This window comes from Daphnia pulicaria, chromosome 3 (genome assembly GCF_021234035.1).
Source record: "Daphnia pulicaria isolate SC F1-1A chromosome 3, SC_F0-13Bv2, whole genome shotgun sequence".
Taxonomy (NCBI): Eukaryota; Metazoa; Arthropoda; class Branchiopoda; order Diplostraca; family Daphniidae; genus Daphnia; species Daphnia pulicaria.
The window spans coordinates 12438089-12456348 of NC_060915.1; the positions used below are offsets into that span (position 1 = coordinate 12438089).

The 18260-nt window shown below is 39.3% G+C and overlaps 3 protein-coding genes across 7 annotated transcripts; all 3 read right to left on the reverse strand.

Annotated features, from left to right (window-relative positions):
* Positions 1-69: 69 nt before the first annotated feature.
* LOC124329458 lies at positions 70-1889 on the reverse strand. The gene is made up of 2 exons (XM_046788517.1): positions 1822-1889; positions 70-1755 (listed from the first exon to the last, which is right to left on the reverse strand). The coding sequence occupies exons 1-2, from the start codon at positions 1822-1824 to the stop codon at positions 70-72; spliced, it is 1689 nt and encodes a 562-aa protein (XP_046644473.1). The 5' UTR covers positions 1825-1889.
* A 12465-nt stretch (positions 1890-14354) lies between these two features.
* On the reverse strand, positions 14355-16503 carry LOC124328565. 5 transcript variants are annotated; one of them, XM_046787413.1, is made up of 5 exons: positions 16134-16503; positions 15729-16060; positions 15495-15670; positions 15167-15428; positions 14355-15097 (listed from the first exon to the last, which is right to left on the reverse strand). In XM_046787413.1, the coding sequence occupies exons 2-5, from the start codon at positions 16051-16053 to the stop codon at positions 15000-15002; spliced, it is 861 nt and encodes a 286-aa protein (XP_046643369.1). In that variant the 5' UTR covers positions 16054-16060; positions 16134-16503; the 3' UTR covers positions 14355-14999. The 5 variants fall into 5 exon arrangements, 3 of the variants coding, with proteins under 3 accessions (XP_046643369.1, XP_046643371.1, XP_046643370.1); XR_006916321.1 differs by lacking the exon at positions 15729-16060 and having other exon boundaries at positions 14355-15094; positions 15167-15398; positions 16061-16324; XR_006916320.1 differs by having other exon boundaries at positions 14355-15094; positions 15167-15398; positions 15495-15659; positions 15729-16324.
* Positions 16504-16814: 311 nt separating this feature from the next.
* On the reverse strand, positions 16815-18258 carry LOC124329459. The gene is made up of 4 exons (XM_046788519.1): positions 17803-18258; positions 17525-17728; positions 17276-17464; positions 16815-17122 (listed from the first exon to the last, which is right to left on the reverse strand). The coding sequence occupies exons 1-4, from the start codon at positions 18065-18067 to the stop codon at positions 16815-16817; spliced, it is 966 nt and encodes a 321-aa protein (XP_046644475.1). The 5' UTR covers positions 18068-18258.
* Positions 18259-18260: the final 2 nt, after the last annotated feature.

An 18260-nucleotide genomic window follows, 5' to 3' on the forward strand; every position in this document is an offset into this window, starting at 1 on the left:
GTGAATTTAATTACATCGGTTATCACGGAAGACTTACCAGGACATATGATAACCACTTTATTAATTTTATCATCTTTGTCCATTCGGAATTAGACTAGCATATTCTGTGCAATTTTTAGCCGATATTACATCACCATCACAAACGACGACGAGTAGATTATGAGAATCGTCCTTTAATTCCAAACAGTGTTTAAACTTTTTAGCTTCCACTTCGTCCTTTAGACGCTTCGATGACGTCACCAAGAAACTGTCGTCATATATAAAATCGGGAAGCGTTTTGATGGCAGCAATGAATTTGACTGCCGTGTGTTGAGGCGAATCTGATCCAATAACAATAACTGAGTTTGAAGTGTCTTTGAATAACCGTCCTAATTTTTCAGTCATAACTAGAATTGAATCATTATTAAATTCTAATCCCATCAGGTCTTTTTTCAACTGGTTCTGATAGTCGATTGATAAGTCATTGACACGTATCGATTCCATAATATTTTTCGTTTTATCTAAAAACAGTGTTCTGGCTTCTTGTGACGACAGCCAAACATTGTCTTTTCTTTTGAACCAGTTGACCATTTCGTTCATGACGAAGGCTGACTGAAGATCGGTACTGAGCAATGTGAAATATCTGCCAACTTCAATTTTGAGTACGTCATCCAGTTCCCCTTCGTTGGGTGTGTTGACTGCGAAGACTAGCTTATCCAAGAATCCTTGGATTTCCTCGTCCTTCACAGCAACGGGTAGATCATAATTAAATTCAATGGGCTTTAGTGGCGTTTTGCCAAAATTGTTATTAAACTGGAAAATCCTTTTTTCCAAGTTTTCAACGTTTTTACTGAATTGCAGCAAATATTTACGCAATTCCTTGGCACCTTCAGATAGTCCATCATGCCGATTAATGAAATCTTCGTGAAATTTTTTTGTCTCGGGATTGATTACGTTTTCTTTTATCAATGCAATGTGATAATTTCGCATTGTTTCATGATTTGTGCAAAGTACTTTAGATTCTGTTCCGTCGTTCAACTCCCACAAAATTTCGGCCAATATTTTAGAGGTAGTCTCTTCTTTTAATATATTTTTTTGCCCTTCGTTTTTAATTTCTATTTTATATCGAGTTGGGTTTTTCCCATCTGATAGTTTTTCGAATTTTAAAATGGAATCAGTTAGCACTTCATTGACTTCAATTCCATTTCCCTTAAGAATTTCTTTATTTGCAAAGTCAATGTTTGTGCAAATGATGCAACTGTCAATCTCGTCTCCTCTTCTTGTTATTTCACGATAAGAACGAAAATATTTTGGTAGGCTGAAATCAATGTTAATTTTTTCATTTTTCTTTTGCTCTTTCGTTGGTACAGCGAATAAATCTTTAGCTGTTATTTTATCTCTTGTTTCGTGCATTCGGCTCTTGGCTTGTAAATATTGATAAGGCCAGCTTTCTCCTTTACTTCCCGCGTTTTCATCTCTTTTAAATTTGAAAATCAAATCGTCGAACTTGTTGCCTTGGTCAAGGAGTTCCGTGCCCAAATAGAATCTGTATCCGGCATTGATTGCGCGGATGCAAAACAACATTAAAAGTTTTGATTGAAATCGGTTACCGTGTCCCGCATCGGATCCCTTCTCGCTCACAGGTGGCATCTCATCTTCTAACGGTGAACTAACCACCAAATCGCCTGCGATCCCAGTTGATGACTCTTCCTCTTGCGTCACTTCTTCATGAAGGGCATCAGACATTTTCGATTTATTTTTAGAACGTTTGGTATTCTATAAAATAGGGAGCAACCGTAAGGTTAATTAAATTATTAATAGCTCTAAAAAAAATTCTTTTACCATATTGCTGGATGCCAACCATACCGTAAACGGATGTTTATAAATGGGTTGGACTTCCTCTGACGTCACTGACTATGTAGCTGGTGGTTCGTCGTGTGGCCTTGGAAAACAACCCGAAATCTGCTCCAAAATTTTAAAAATCGGCGACCTTAAACAGATTAGTCCCATTCACTTAAAATTAAACTTGGGGTAAAAAGCAATTGCAAGTTGCAGCTATCACGGTAAAACGACAAATGTTGTTTACACACAAAACAGTAAAGAACATCGCCTTCGCGAAACTGAAACACAATGACGAAATTCCGCTTTCACGTTTGCAATACGGTGCACACGCCGAATCACGCAAGGGTTTAGACGAAACCTCTTCTAGCAACAAAACGCGGGACTGAATGTGTCACTTATAGGAAAGATAAAGTATACTCGTGAATTAATTTTACAAATTGAATTGAAACTGCGCACATTGCGCACTAGATTATTTACTCCGTTGAGGTCGTCCCATTTTCCTTAGAAAGCCTTGCAATCGATAACTATTCGTACACTTTAATGCTTTTTCTTTTGAATAAATTATTGTTAATAATAGTTACTTTGACGTTGGTCACCTGTCGTCACTTTATATTTCAAAACCAAGTCATCGGAATTTCTCAAACTCTTGAATTTCTGTGCTCAAATGGAATGGGAACCCGGAACCCATCGCCTATGCCCCGTATGAGGACAATCTCCCATCAGCTGAATGGCGCGTTGAAACTTATGTGTACCTGTTTTGTTTGAACAAAACAAAGTGAGACTGCTCTGGTGTTGCGTTGTTGTTTCTGTCAAATACGTGCCTCGAATGAAAAAAACATCGAATGGCGCAACTCGATTTTCACGAGTTGTGTGTAGTCGTGTAGACTCACGACATCTAGCTTTCGTGATGGAAATGAAAATGACCGGCCGCAATCACGCTCCTTTGATATTCGCACCGTTCGTTCGATATGACTGGTACCATCGAGGTTTTCCTATCTCCCTCCCCCTTAAAAAAAATGCTTGTCAATTAGAAAGATTGTTGCAGCTGCTAATTGATAGCGATTAGCGGCCAATACGGTCATCTGCGCCGGTGTTGCTTACAGAGACATATCATTTGCCCATTATAGACCTTATTCCAATGAAAAGGTATGGGTCAAGCCGACCCCTTTGCGTCGCGTTGCAGTGTGAAGGGGTGCCGTGAACAGAAGATTTTTATTTGGCTCGCCCATCAGTGGCACCCCTTCACACTGCAACGCGACGCAAAGGGGTCGGCTTGACCCATACCTTTGGATCTTAATAAGGTCTATATTGAAGCAGATGAATGGGTCAACACAAAAACTAACTGCTATTTTATTTAAAAATACCGGTAAATGTGTAAATGCAAATAACTGTTTTTCCTGTTTGTCTTGGGAAACGTTTAATGCTGTCCAACTGAACGACTTAACTGGCTTAAAAAAAACAAGAAAACTGAATTGACTTTGTGATCTGGGAAAAGTATAATGGACAACTGAACGTGACTGGAGAAAGCAGACAACTGAATTGACTTCTATTTCGCAAGGTTTATTATAGTCTCGTCGCATATTGTACGGTGAGAGGGGGTAAAAACGATATGGTTAGGGTGGAAAAATTAAAGCCAAAACTTTAGGGAATCTGTCCCAAGGCCATTGGAATTTTATTTTTTTTTTATGTTAACAAATCGAGAAATTAATCTTGGACTAGGTTATTTTTAGGGTATCGGATGAAATGAAATAAAAAAATCAAAAAAGAATTATTTTTTTCTTACCTTGATGAACAATCCGTCGTGTATTTTCAAGTGAATTTCTTTTCAAAGTTAATGTTTGGGATTTACCTAGAATTTAAGTTTAAATCTATTTGAAACCATGAACGAAAATTTTGCCAACTGTCTAATTTGTTTCACTCTTCTGCTGGTAGAGCAGCCGAACGCAAGGTCCCGCTACATGTTATTTGTTTTCTTTTCACGCAAATGAACGCAACCGAACGACATCTAGTGCCAACTTTGCAATTCTTGTACCGCGGTACTGAAAGTTGAACGCAGCCGTTATGTTATTGGAAAAATCCCGGCTTAGGCTTTGCTTTAACGACACTTTTTTCACGTTGGTGGATAACTGTTAATATTTTGCTGGACACATAAACCTCACACAGGATCGGGCGACTCACTCCCCGATCGTTCCGAAAATTCACTTAAATCGTCGTTGAATTATTTCTAAATCGAACTCTTGAATCCGGTCTCTCAACACTACAAACTATATATCTCAATACGAAAATCATTAAATTGTAATTGTAATTTCACCGATAGGTACAGGATAAATATTTATTGACACTGTTTACAACTTTGATCTGTTCTGTTCCATAACCTTTTTTTTTTTTCAAATGTAGACAATCATCATCCTGCTTGATTGGAGAATCCACCGACGTCGGGCGATTTATCACTTCTTCCAGTCTCCACTCTGTTCTCGTGTACACCCATGTGAGTGCTTCAACGAGGACCCGGCCCCCCTTCCTCCCATCCTGCCTGCTGATGGCGTGGCCTATACAACTTTTCTGCAGTTGGAGGACTTGGAAATGCCTGGCCGTATTTCCCAGGCTTAAAGGTAGGACGAATCAGCGAAATACGAAGAACAAACCATCTGTCAGTCGATGTTGTATCGACCCTTCCCTTAGCTAGCTGTCTCCTAAGTTCGCTTGCGGCACACCTCAATTCTTTTGACAGTTTATCTCAAAATGTATCTTCTATACGAAATGGCAATGTCATTCGTTCCTTGATGTAGACAGATGCTTAATCCAAGCGGGTCGCTATTGCAGAAAGGGAACTTTCTTTTCACTTAATATTTTTCCTTCTGGAAGAAAAATGTAATTTACGTCTTCGTGTCTGTCAGTTCCAATCAAGTCCCGGACAAGCAAATACTTTCCTTTGGAACGAAACTTGCTCTGAAAGTATTGCGTAACATAAAAGTATTCTTGTAAATTATCACGTAACTGTCCGCTGATCGCGTCATCGGGAATACGGAAATGCAAATGACCCGCTATGTTTCCCTCTTTCCTTTTTATGATCAACAGAATTTTTTCCATTTTGTCGGAAGAGAATTGTCGATCGATTCTCAATACTTAGGGCAGCAGCTTCTTCCCACAAATATTTTCTCCCCAGGCACTTTTTACTTTTCGAATTTTTCGAATTTTGTTGCCCCTACTACTTCACGAATGAACTGTTTTATTGCTTCTGCTGTCAGATGTGGTTTGTATGTGGTTAGACCCTTAGACGCGGACTGCTAGTGTTGCAAAAATTGTTGTAAGCTACTGCTTCAGAAATGTGCGTTATTTGTTATTTCTACAGCTTCCCATTAATCGTCCACTCAAGCAAGAAACCTAATCTGGTCCTAAATCTAGAAATTGCAATTTGCAACATTGAAGGCATTAGGAAATCTACTAACAAAGTACAAACTATTATGGAACAGTGTATTGCGTTTTTGGGTACCAGCGCTAATTGTAAAAAGAAAAACAAATTCTATTACAGTAGTTAATTGAAGGCGACTTTATCTTGTATCAATTACTCAATCACAATGTTTACTTGGGACTCGACAGTCAGGTTAAAGTTCAAAATGTTAATTCCTGTGCCAACAACAGCATGAATTTATGGGTTTACAGTGACACGGCTCTACAAATTTATATCGTCTTGAATTAAAAGGGGAATTCGTGCTGATGAGAAGATTAACACAATCACGATCTTGGTCGCTTAAATGGGTCAGCATAACATTCACTAATTCTTTATTTTCTTGAAATTCGGCTCCGACTAAAACGATACCCATACAGTCCTCGTGAAGCACTACTTTTTTGACAGCCTCGTTTCCTAGTTTCTCTGACACGCAATCCAAAAACTGGCCCACCATTTCAATTTTATTACCGTCTGTATCGTCATAGCTGTCGAGATATCGACTCCAAAAACTGTACTGCAATTCATCTTCTAGAATGATTTTTACCATACCCACATACCAGCTCCTTCTAAGTTTTTCGGTGCGCAAAAATAAGAGTATTTCAATTAGTTTTTCAAATTGTCGATTCCCTTCATCTCCATCGTTGTAAAATGGCAAAATGTTCACCCAATAGCGGAAAATTTGACTACTATTTTCATCAGTCCGCAAATAATGCGATATCTCGTCAATTATTTCGGGACCATTTCTCTTTATATCTTTTGTGATCTGAAGTTTCTCCATCTCTGACAGATGATTGAACATGATAGAGACGATTTTTCTGTTTTGACACAGTAAAGCTCTGGTGATGTCTTTCCCATCATCGCTGAACAGCAACTTTTTTATATCAGTCGTTTCGTTATCTTGATTTTCCGCAATTATTTTCAGCAGTTTGTCAAGGCAATCGCAATCCAGGTCCTTAAAATCATTAGTAAAATCGTCTCCGACGAACCAATTTGCCCAGTAACTAATTTTGACCGGATAAGATCGAATGATCGGAGTGTGCGGTGAAGTGATAGCGTCGACAAACTGCGATCGTTGGTTTCTTGTAAATCTGGCAAGAAGATGAATCGATAAAAAACGATATCCCCAAGAGATGTGAAAGTCAAGGAAACGTTGCGTCCAATTTTCCATTCCCTTCACAGTCAACATTCCCTGTAAAGTTTCATCCTCCACTTCTTCAAGTGTCTTATATATGTGTTCCCGGCTCATAACCCATTCTTCAGTATGTAAAATCAAATTGTTTAAGCCTTCGTAACCATTTTCACTGCCATTTTGGAGGAGAACTTGGCTTATAATTTTGATCAGGACTTTGTCATATTTTGGGACCGAGCGATTTCTTTCAGTGTCGCTCGATTTGAGTAAAACGAGCAGGTTGTCTTGCCCCAAGGCCTGATTAACCCCTTCCAAAATTACTTTGAACATTAAATAATTTTTTAACCGAATCGCAACCCACATGGCTCTTTGTAGAAACCTGTCACAAGCAATCAAGCATTCGTTAATTTGATCACTTCCAAGGATTTCTTTTAAGAAGAACAATATTTGTACGCAGATTTCCTTGTGGCCGCTGGCGGCCGCTACGTAAAAAGGTGTGAAACATTCATCGTTGCGAGCCAACATGATATCCTTTACTAATTCGACTAATTCGACTAGATGATAAATGGCAGAAGAAATAATACTCTTGCGAATCGTTTCTAAAATGTCATCCACAGTTTGCGCGTCACCGTAAAAAGCCGCTCGATGCAGAAGAGTCATTCGGCTCGAATCTCTATTTTTCAACAGCAATTGCAAGTCGGAACGGTTCTTTTCTTCTTTTGGTTGACAAGGCTGGTAGAATGTTTCAAAGAATGTCTTATCCCAGACGAGTGTCAAATGGGATAAACCGTGTATCACCTTGTGTCGTCCGAGGTCGAGTAAAATAATCAGCGTTTTTTCGATCCCGCTGTTAAAAGGATACGCCCAATTGTTGTTATTTGCATCGCGCATCCTTAGTGTATACTGCAGGAGGTTTGTTAATGCGCAGTCATCCAAACACGACGATAGAAGACGGAAGAATTGGTCGAATAGACTGTCGTAGTATTCGTTGAAAATGAAGAAATGAGACAATTCGAATATTCGATCTCGCTGTTGAAACGTAATCTTGCCAGGGGACATCACTACTTTCATGAAAACACGTTGGTTCTGATCTATCAAGTCCAGTAGAATTTTTACCACTTGTTTAGCTTCTTCCGTGTTCCAAAGGTTATGATAAGTTTCCAATGTCCACGGATCCGACATCCTGCCAAACAACATGTCGTGCGTTATGCAGTCAAGTTCTATGTAATCGGCATCGTCATAGTATTTAGTGAACCGCTGAAAAAGTCCGCTATTTACAAAATAGAAAGATTCGAATCGAAATGACTTTTCGAATGCTGACCTAAAAACTTGTCGAACTCCATTTTGGTCCAGCACTATGTCGAGGCAGTCGCATAAGAAATCAAACAAATTCTCGTTTCTTTCGTAAACGGTATTACCTAAAAGATTAGGACAATAATCATACGTATTATACGTAGGCCTATCCTGTGGTTTCTCGATATGAAGTGCCAGGTCCTTGGTAAAATTTTGTAATTGTCTGGGCAAAATCTGTTTGCCTTCACTAATTTCATGCCAAGCTGTACTGTTAAGAGTCTTCTTCAACATGGAGTCGAAAAATATTCGTACACCATCAAAATTGCGTTCCCCTAGAATTTTACTGATAATCAAATCACGTACCTGTTCGTTATCTAGAAGATAATTGTTTTCACAGTGATTAACAGCTATGCCCCTGTACAAATATTTAGCCAATAAATATTCGGCAAATGTCCGGTGCAAAAATTGCGTCTTTATGGCCTCGTCTTTGTACATTATCAAACCAAATTTGACGCCAAATTCAGTAATCATGTTTTCCTCTTGCATCTTGTCAGTTTTGAGCTGGTGGTACGATGATTGAGGTGGCCACAGAGTGTCGGCGCTTTTTTTATCTGATACAAGAGTTTCAATGGCCAATTTTGTCAGGTGTGATTCAATTTTTTCTATTAAGGAATCAATGGCATAATCTGTGATCTGATTGGGAACTGGAGCTCTGACTTTTTCTTCTCGAAAGACTCGGCGCTTAGTCTTCATCAATAGTTTATACAAACTATTGAGATCAAAATTGACATTCTCAAATAACTGGTTTTCAAAATCAGTTTGCTCCTCCAGCCCATCTTGGCCATTGTTTCGTTTTATTATTGTTTGGAGCTCTTGCTGAAAGCATTCGGCAAGGATTCGACATTGCAACGGGATTCCAATAAAAGATCTTTCTTGATCTCTCAAAGTTTGCGACACTCGGTCGGTGAGTGATGCAGCAAACTTCCGGATAATTGACTTGTCTTGAATGTCTTCTTCCGTGTCTAATTTTTTCTCCCAATACTGGGTCAGATAACTGATCTGGTCGTTCATGTCGAAAATCTCCAAAGTGTAGGAAAACTGAAATAATTCATTTTGCAAATCGTCCACCGAATGAGGTCGAGTTGTGACATACAGTTGAATCGATTTATTCTTACTAATGGCTTTCATCAATTGAATAGCGCCCATTTGACACCTGGCGTCTATTTCGTCGAACCCATCAAACATGATGGCAATTCTGTCACCCTTCTCCAATCGATGCCTTAACAATGAATTGGCGAATGACGAGTCGTTATTTCCAGTTTCACTAAGGTAGTTGACGAAAAAATCGGCTGCGTTAGTTTGATTTCCATCATTCCATTTCATTATTGCTTCACATCGATCCACTAAATTCATTTTGATAACCCAGTAATCTGGTTTCTTCGTTTTAATTTCTTTATAGAAGTGAGAGAGGAGGGTAGATTTTCCTGTTCCGGCTACTCCGGATATGATGACGATTGAGCGTCTTTGCATTTCAAAACTAATTAATTGGTTGTCCTCGGCGATGATGCCCGATGGCGTTGTTTTATCTGCACCGTTATCCATTTTGTCCCATATTTCCTTTTTACGTTCCCCTTCGACGAGCCATTCGATGTGGCCATCTGGCAGACTTATTCTGCATTCCTTTCGGAGTTTTTCTACTGTACAGTAAAGACGCTTTGCTAATTCATCCTCAAAGTGATTGTCGAAATGAGTTTTCACTCGTCTGTTGATGTAAAGAGACTCTTCGAATCGAGACGTGTCATACGAAGGGATTTTGACTTGTTTTGTTTTTCCAAATAACAACTCATTTAGAGAACTGAAGTCGATTACCTCTTCCGGTTTCTCACCTACCAAGTCTCCCACTGTCAGAATTTTTCCTTGAAACGAAAGGGTTTTCGCCAAATATTTTTCTTGGAAATCTTTACTCAAATCGGTGTACTTGATTTCGTCTATTATCCCGGCTACAGGTCTATCACGACTAACAATTAGTATAAAGTTGTTAACGTCTGCATGATCACCGTCCGTAATCAAATTTTCGTAACTTGAGATCGATGCTTCGGCATCGCAGACGACGACAAACAAATGATGAAATCCTTTTTTCAATTTCAAAATATTTGTCCACCTTTTCCTTTCCTCCTCATTTTGCAAACGACTGGACGATGTCGCCAAGTAGTTTACCTCTTGTTTCAATTCTCGCATTAAAATCTGAACCGCCGAAATGACTTTGACGGCCGTGTGTTTCGGTGAAAGTGAAGTAATCTGCTCGACTTTTTTCCTTCCGTCAGACTCCAGCAACTTCTGCCTTAACTGGAAAACCATCATTTTAATCACGTCGTCGTTGAATTTTATCTCTTTTTCCAATCGACTTTGATATTCTAATGACATTTTTGTGACATCAGCCAACAAAATATTTTTGGCTTTTTCCGCTTTCAGCCAAAAGTTTTGTTCTTGATTTGAAAATTCTTTTGACACTTCATGAACTATCCGAATCGTTTGAGCTTTGCATTTGTCCGGTTGATAATATTTGCTCATGTCTCTTGTTTCTATAATTTCCTCGAATTTCTTTTCGTGCGGCATGTCGACGACAAAGACCAACTTATCAAAGAAATTGTCGACGTCTTCCTTTGTGATTTTTCGTGGTAGTGGATTCTTTACAGCGGACTGGCCTTTCCCAAAATTGTTGCTCAATTTAAATTTCCAGTTTTTCCAATCGTCGTTTTCGCCCAATGCGCAGAGCGTTTGACGCAATTCTCTAGCAGCTTCTGAAAGACTCCCGGCATCACTCACAAAATCCTGGTGGAATTTCTTTGCGGTACAATCGATGACGTTTTCTTCGACCAAAGCGACGTGGTAGCTGTTGAGCATTCCAGTACGAATTTGTGTCGTTTTATTATTCGTAGCGCAATCTTTTAGTTCTTTTGCCAGCAGTTGGACGGGGGACCATTCCTCCTTTAACCTTCTGTGCCAATCGTTATTGTTAATTTTGAGTTTGTAACGGGCTGTTTTCTCTGGTGCATCGAACTTTAAAATATCTTCCGGCTGATCATTAATGGACACCAGTTCTATCCCACCCTTCTGAAGACTGTCCAAGTTGAAGTCGATATTGGTGCAGATTATGCAATCGTGAATGTCGTCACCCCTGGCTATTATCTTGTAAAAAGAATGAAAATATTTCGTTAAATTGAAATCTCCTTTGTGGTTATAATCGAGAAGGTGATCTGCCGTGATTTTCTCTCCTTCGTTCTCTTTGTGTTTGGCCTGCAGGTATCGATACCGCCAGTGTTTGCCTTCTAATGTCTCGTCAGGTACTTCATAGCGGAAAATCAAATCTTCCAGTTTCCCGCCTTCTTCCTCCTTTTCTTTACTCAGTTCAAACTTGTAACCGGCACCCAGTCCCCGAACACAAAAAAGCGCCAAAAGTTTCAATTCAAACCTCAAACCGTGCGAACTGTCAATCAACTTTTTTTTCCTTATCTCCTTGTTGGCTGTTGACGAGATGCCGGATTGCACAGTTTCATTTTCGGCAACCGGCGATGCTACTTCACCATTCTCAAATTCTGATGCCATTGATCTGCACTCTAACAAAATAATAAACAAACAAACAGAATGTAATTTGAGAACTAACAGAATAAAAATAAAAAAGGCGACTGATAGAGTTTCGACTACCATAATCGCTTACCCACTAGATTGCACTAACGTACGTATTAAACGGACAAACTGAACGTGACGCTATGTAGAATACAGCTGCATTTACTTTGCTTATCGGAAGGGATTTCATAGGACAACGGTTTGTACAATGTGAGAGAAAGTTTGTGTGCGAGTGAACCTTGCAAATATTGATACGGCCAGTTTTCTCCTTCATTTCCCGCGTTTTCATCTTTCTTAAAATTGAAAATCAAATTCTTGAACTTGTTGCCTTGATCAAAGAGTTCCTTGCCCAAATAGAATTTGTATCCGGCGTTGATTGCGCGGATGCAAAACAACATTAAAAGTTTTGATTGAAATCGGTTACCGTGTCCCGCGTCGGATCCTTTCTCGCTCTCCGGTGGCATCTTATCCTTCGGCAACGATCCAACGTCCGAAGCACTGGCTGTCCCAGCCGATGACTCATCCCCTTGCGTCACTTCCTCATGAAAAACATTCGACATTTTCGTATTATTTTTCTGAACGTTTGGCGATCTAGAAAATAGGGAGTCGCCGTAACGTGAAGTAAATTATTAATAACTATTGAAATTTGTTTTTATTAACATTTTGATGGAAGTCAACCATACCGATGCCGTAAATGAATGTTTTTAAATGCTGTTTACTTTTTCTGACGTCACTGACTACAGCTGGAGCTGGGTGCTCGTCTGTGGCCTTGAGAAGACAGCCCGATATATGTTCCAAAATTTTTTAGATTTGTAAGAGTTTCTACACCTTTGTCAGGTTTTCTTAATTAAACCTCGGGTAAAAATCACTTACAAGTTGCAGCTATCACGGTAACACGACAAATGTTGTTTACACACAAAACAGTAAAGAACATCGCCTGGCGAAACTGAAACACAATGACGAAATTGCGCTTCCACGTTTGCAATACGGTGTACACGCCGAATCACGCAAGGGATACGAAACCTCTTCTAGCAACAAAACGCGGGACTGAATGTGTCACCTATAGCAGAGCTATAGAATACCGCTTCGAGGTATGCAGTAATAGTTATGACATAATAGAGGCCTATTCTATAGCCTATAGGAAGCAGAAATTATATACTCGTGAATTAATTATACAATTTAATTTTCCCGTAAAATTAGTCATGGAACGTACAGTGCGTACTAGGTTATTTATACCGTTGAGGTCGCCTCATTTTCCTTAGAAACTGAAAGCCTTGCAATCGATAGAAATATGTCTACGTCTACATGAATGACAATTTTGCTCAGTTCATTCTCGCCTTATATTTTATGAATCCTTTAAACACTTTGATGCTTTTTCGTTTATTGGATAACCGAGTATACAGTCGCGGCTGAAAGTTTCTATACGTGTAGCTCAAAAATACGCCTTTTTACTGTGTATTGGCGGATGGTGTCAGCCTATGGTAGAGGTTGAGTTACCTTATTTGCTCGATTTTCTCAAGTTTTACCCCCTACCCCCTTACACCTCCGACAATGATTTGTTGGCGCGGCTTTCTAAACTATGGGTAACCGTGGCCGATAATCAGACAGTTGCATCAATGCCCAATATTCGAGCAATAGCTCTTAAATTAAAGGGTGATATGACAGGGGATTGATCAGGTTGTTGCTGTGACAATTTCTGCATCGATTGGTGTCATTTTAGCATTAGGCAATAGGATTGCGTTAAGTTTGCGTTATCGCGGGTAAATTAGTAATCGATGTTAAGAGGAAGAGTTAAGTAAAGAAGGGCGGTAAAAAATAAAGAAACGAGCAAATAAGGTAGCTCAACCTCTACCATAGGCTAACACCATCCGCCAATACACAGTAAAAAGGCGTATTTTTGAGCTACACGTATAGAAACTTTCAGCCGCGACTGTATTTTTCAAATAGTTCACTTCAAAATTTTCGATTTATGTGACATGATTTCCTGTGTAATAAGATTTTGTAGCTTATTAATTGGCGACACTTCATCATACAGGACATTCGAATAAATTTTTCTCAACGATCATCAGTCAGTAATTTTGAACATTAGACTTTAGACCAAAGAATCGGTGGGGAATTGCACTTACCATGAAATAGAAGCAAAACCCAAATTTGGATTTGTCCATTTATGCGTAATTTAGACAATGTACCTGTTACCCGCGTTCCCCGTTATGTCTATTGCATAACTCATAGTAGCTAGTTAGGCACCAGTCTGTAATTCAGTACTCTGTATTAATAGCAAAATTTTTACAGCCCATGATAATTTATTCGTACACCATAGAGATGTTGCACATGTCAAAATAATTGCTACATCAGTTCAAATTGAAACAGATATATCAATCGTCCTTCGGCTATACCCTCTCTCGATTGGCTTTTCTGTGAATCCAACAAGAAACTAAAGTTGGAATCTAATTTAGATTTATTGTCAAGTCATGAAAACTATATCCTCCTGCTCATTCCGAATCCGCTGATGTGCTGTTGTCTAGACATTGATCCAATAGAGAGACAATTCGAGACGGTGTACCTATTCGTGGTTGAGTTATGATTATTTTATAAAGTTCACATACGCACTGTTTGTGTTGCGTGATGGCGTTTCCTCTTATTTCTTCTTTTCATTCCAACGAATTCGTGGGCGAAAATGGAGTTTTTTTGGACGCCAAATTGGATAGTTTGGAACTATCCCGAAGGCCAGAGGATGATGACGAAACCAATGAATATGCATCGAATCTTTTCATTTATTTAGACGTGCTACCCACAAAAGACCAACACGAACCACACGTCACTTGCTCTGTTTTTCTGGTTCCCATGACACTCATCAAACAGATTTCCCTTGTTTTCCTTTTATATCCATTAAAAGACTATTATTTTTAAATACTCTTAATTCACTTTTGTCCAATTCCAAGACAAGATGCTGAAAATTTAATTTGTTTTCTTCCGTCGTCAATTAAATATACCTAAAACTCTTTTAACATTTGAAAACGACTACAAATGGAATAATTTAGATTCTTTTGTATTACACATTTTTTGGAGTTTTCAATAAGCTTTTAAATTTTATTTTCTTACAACAGCAGAGCTGAGCCAATGAGTGTTGACACTGCAGATCAAATAAATATCGAAATTATATAACCTTTCCCCCATTGATAACATTGAAACGACACACCTGTTTCTTGCACACGACAGTATATTCAAATTTTAAAAATTAAAAAATGTTTCTACCGTTCTCCGAAAATTCTTCTTTTTTTGGGTGGGGTTTAATTTTTGGTTCACGATACAATTGTCAAAATAAATATGTTATTTTGTTTGTTTTTGTAGCCCTTTTTCAGACTGCGTAAAATTTTGATTGGAGATGGCGATAGGAGGAAATATATCTCTTTTCTTTCGACCCCCATTACCAAGGGGTGACGCAACCATTGACTAAGTTAGTAACTTTTGGTTATATAGCAGATATTTTTGAGAGAGTAAAAGAATTTTTAACACTTGACTTTGATTTTTGGATATAACATTTAGAGATCAGCTGCTGCGGAATGCATCGTATATGATATTGTTGAAATGAGTTTTAGTCAGATATAAGCCCATACAGCAGAGGTGACCTGTATGTGTTTATAAATAGAAAGTGACTGTGTGTACGTAACTCTTTTATTATTCCTCCGATTCTTGGCTGTTGGTCATCCATCGACGAGGGATGAATACGGCGGTCCTTTCGTCGCTATTGGATCGCCCATTATTCAAAGCCCCTGCTTTGGACGAAAGAGGTACAATTGTGAGCACGCGATCGTCGTCTGCTCAATTATTACGTGATTTGTTACCTAAAATATCGCTGCCAGACAGGAGGAAAGATGACGGAGCGGAGGCCTGGGACTCTTCGGACGACAGGGCGAATTGCTGCTGGATGCTGGCCTGGCTTTCCTCGTCGTCGGTGCTGGGGAAGAATCCAGGCTGGTAATATCCGGCCCGTCCCACCCTGGGAAACGGGATGAGATTCTGGCGTTTGCCGACCCTCGGGAACGGGATCAAGTGTCGTTTGATGTCTGCGTTATTCTTTTTTTGTGCGTAGTAGAGAAACATCAACTTTTTTTGACGATTGAAAATGGACCGCAATTAATTCAATTCATTCAAGCTCTTTTATAAACCCACCATCATCCAGTTGTTGGGGCTTTTGACGTTGGCGTTGCTTCTGGAACTCATCATCATGGGATTTCCCGCTCCGCCGCTCCTGGCACTTCCGACGGCGTTGGCGATGAACGAGGATCGCGATCGGCCCACCCGCGGGAAAGGAATCAGCGACTGCGACTTGAGGATCTGCGGTGGTGCTGAAGGATTTAAAAAGAACAATTTGAATTAGAAACAAAATATATAAGAGTCGAATACAGTTGCCTTCGTCCAACTTGTGCTTGGCCTGTACAAATTTGTAGCGCCACTGTTGACGTTGATCGCCTGTCGTCACTTGATACTTGAAAACCAAGTCATCGAATTTCCCAAACTCTTGAATTTCCGTGCCCAAATGGAATGGGAACCCACCGCCTATGCCTCGTATCAGGGCGATCTCTGTCAATTTAAACTGAAACAAACTGCCGTGAATCGGTCTGTTGGCGTTCGTTATTTTCGGCGGTACCAAAGTCCCGAGGGGGAGAGCCTCAACCTCACCCTGTAGAGGAGCAATTGTTGCATCAACAGAGTCTCGCTGCTCAGCCATAACTGACCTACTTATTGAAGAACGACTTTCAGTTTAATGTTCTGGACTCTAGAAGTAACTGACAATCCGAAATAACACACCACGTCAGCTAAACACTCTAAACTAAACTATCACTGAATTATACGCGTTGTAAATTGTGTGTATCTGTTGTGTTTGAACAAAACAAAGTGAGACTGCTCTGGCGTTGCGTTGTTGTTCCTGTCAAATGCGAGCCTCTAATGGAAAAGAACAGAAGGGCCCGCCGAACTCGGTTTTTTTCACGAGTTCTGTGAAGTCGCGTCACGACAACAAGTGTTGTGTAGACTCACGACATCTAGCGTTCGTGATGGAAGTTTAAATAACCGGCCACAATCTCGTTCTTTCTATATTTGCACTAATCGCTCGGTAGTATCAAAGTTTTCCTTCCCAATTTTTTTTTAAAGCTTGTTAAATTAGAAAGATGGTCACAGCCATGGTTGTTGATATAATGGTTCCCACTGTCTGTGTTATAAGGTCCCATAAGGCAGCTGATTTTTTTGTGATCTTTGGTTACTGCGACAGCCCCGCGACCTGGTGTTGGAAGGGTGGAAGCTGACACTGAAACAACACAGAAATTTTCTAAGTCCCTCGTAAACAAATCAGAGCTATGCGTACTTTGCGGCTTTGCGCATCCGTTAAACAGATTGATTGACGATTTTCTAATTAAGATTAATTTCAGATGATAACAATAGATTTCATTGGTTCAATTTATAACTTGTAATGTGTATTAACATACATACAATTTACATTTGTTTTCCATTGAGGAACAATTCCACCTTATTCATGGAGACAACTGAGATTGTTTTTATTACAATTTTGCGATCTGGAGAAAATGAATGACTGAAACACACGAGGGTTTTGTTAACCTTATCTTCTTGCCACATCCACGAAGAGGAAGGTAGTTTGACTCTCGCAATAACATCAGTGTATGTAGCTGGGTCAAGGTATCCTTCCATTTCTGTCTCCCGTGCTGTTTGTTCTGAATTTTCTTGTAACATTTCTTCTGTCATTTCACCCGGTGCTCCAATCAGTTCATCCACTTCCATATCATTTGGTTCAAATTCTACTCTCAATTGAGATTCAGATTCAGATGCCATTTCTTTTTCAGGTGGAATGTGTAGGAGTGTTTCAGTAGTAGGTTCCTGGAACATGTCTTCTGTTGTTACACATGGTAATGCCACAGGTTCAGCTGCTTCTATATCATTTGGTTCAAATTCTACTCTCAATTGAGATTCAGATTCAGATTGTAGTTCTTTTTCAGGTGGAATGTGTAGGAGTGTATCAGAAGTAGGTTCCTGGAACATGTCTTCTGTTGTTACACATGGTAATGCCACAGGTTCAGCTGCTTCCATATCATTTACTTTTCCTTTTTCAGCGTCAAGTTGGTGTATAGCTGTAACATAACATGTCATGTTTTTAAAAAATATCTTATTACACTTAGTTTTTAATTTACCTATGCTATTTGACGTTGACTTCTTTGCATGTGATGGGATCAATACATTGGTGTTGTTATTCGACAAAAATGATTGATTGTCCAACTGCAGCTTAGGATTAGCAGCTTTAGACTTTGCTGTTATATTTCGATATGGTGACTTAAACCTATCACTGTGAACATACTTCTTTGCAGCAGGTCTTTCGAGTACGCTGACATCATTTCCTGTTAGAAACATACAGAATTAGCAGTATTAGTATAACTTAACATTGTCATGGATAATTAAAATTTGAGAATACCTAGCAATTTACTGGGCCGAGCACCTGATTTTAATTTCCATTTCGGATAACTGTAAAACACGCCTTGAATTTCTCTCCCTTTGAGTATGTCGTTCTCTTCAAAATGAATACTGCAAATTCTGGACTGGCAAGTGAGTCCTGGCTTTTTAATAATTTCCTGCCAGGAATTTAGACACAACTTCGATGGATGGAAAAACGCAAGACTTTCATTTTCTTTGTTATAAGAAGATTTACAATTAAAAACGAAACATGGTTTGCGTGTCATTTTACATTAATCTGCATTTCCGCCATTAAAACGTGAATTCTTCGTTTCTGCAGTAAGCCATTCAGTTAGAGATTGTGTGGGCAGATGGCAGCACTTTCGTAGTAACCATGCCCTGAGGAAAGATCATTGACGGAGAACTTTCAATTTTTTTCTTATGGGACCTTATAACACAGACAGTGGGAACCATTATATC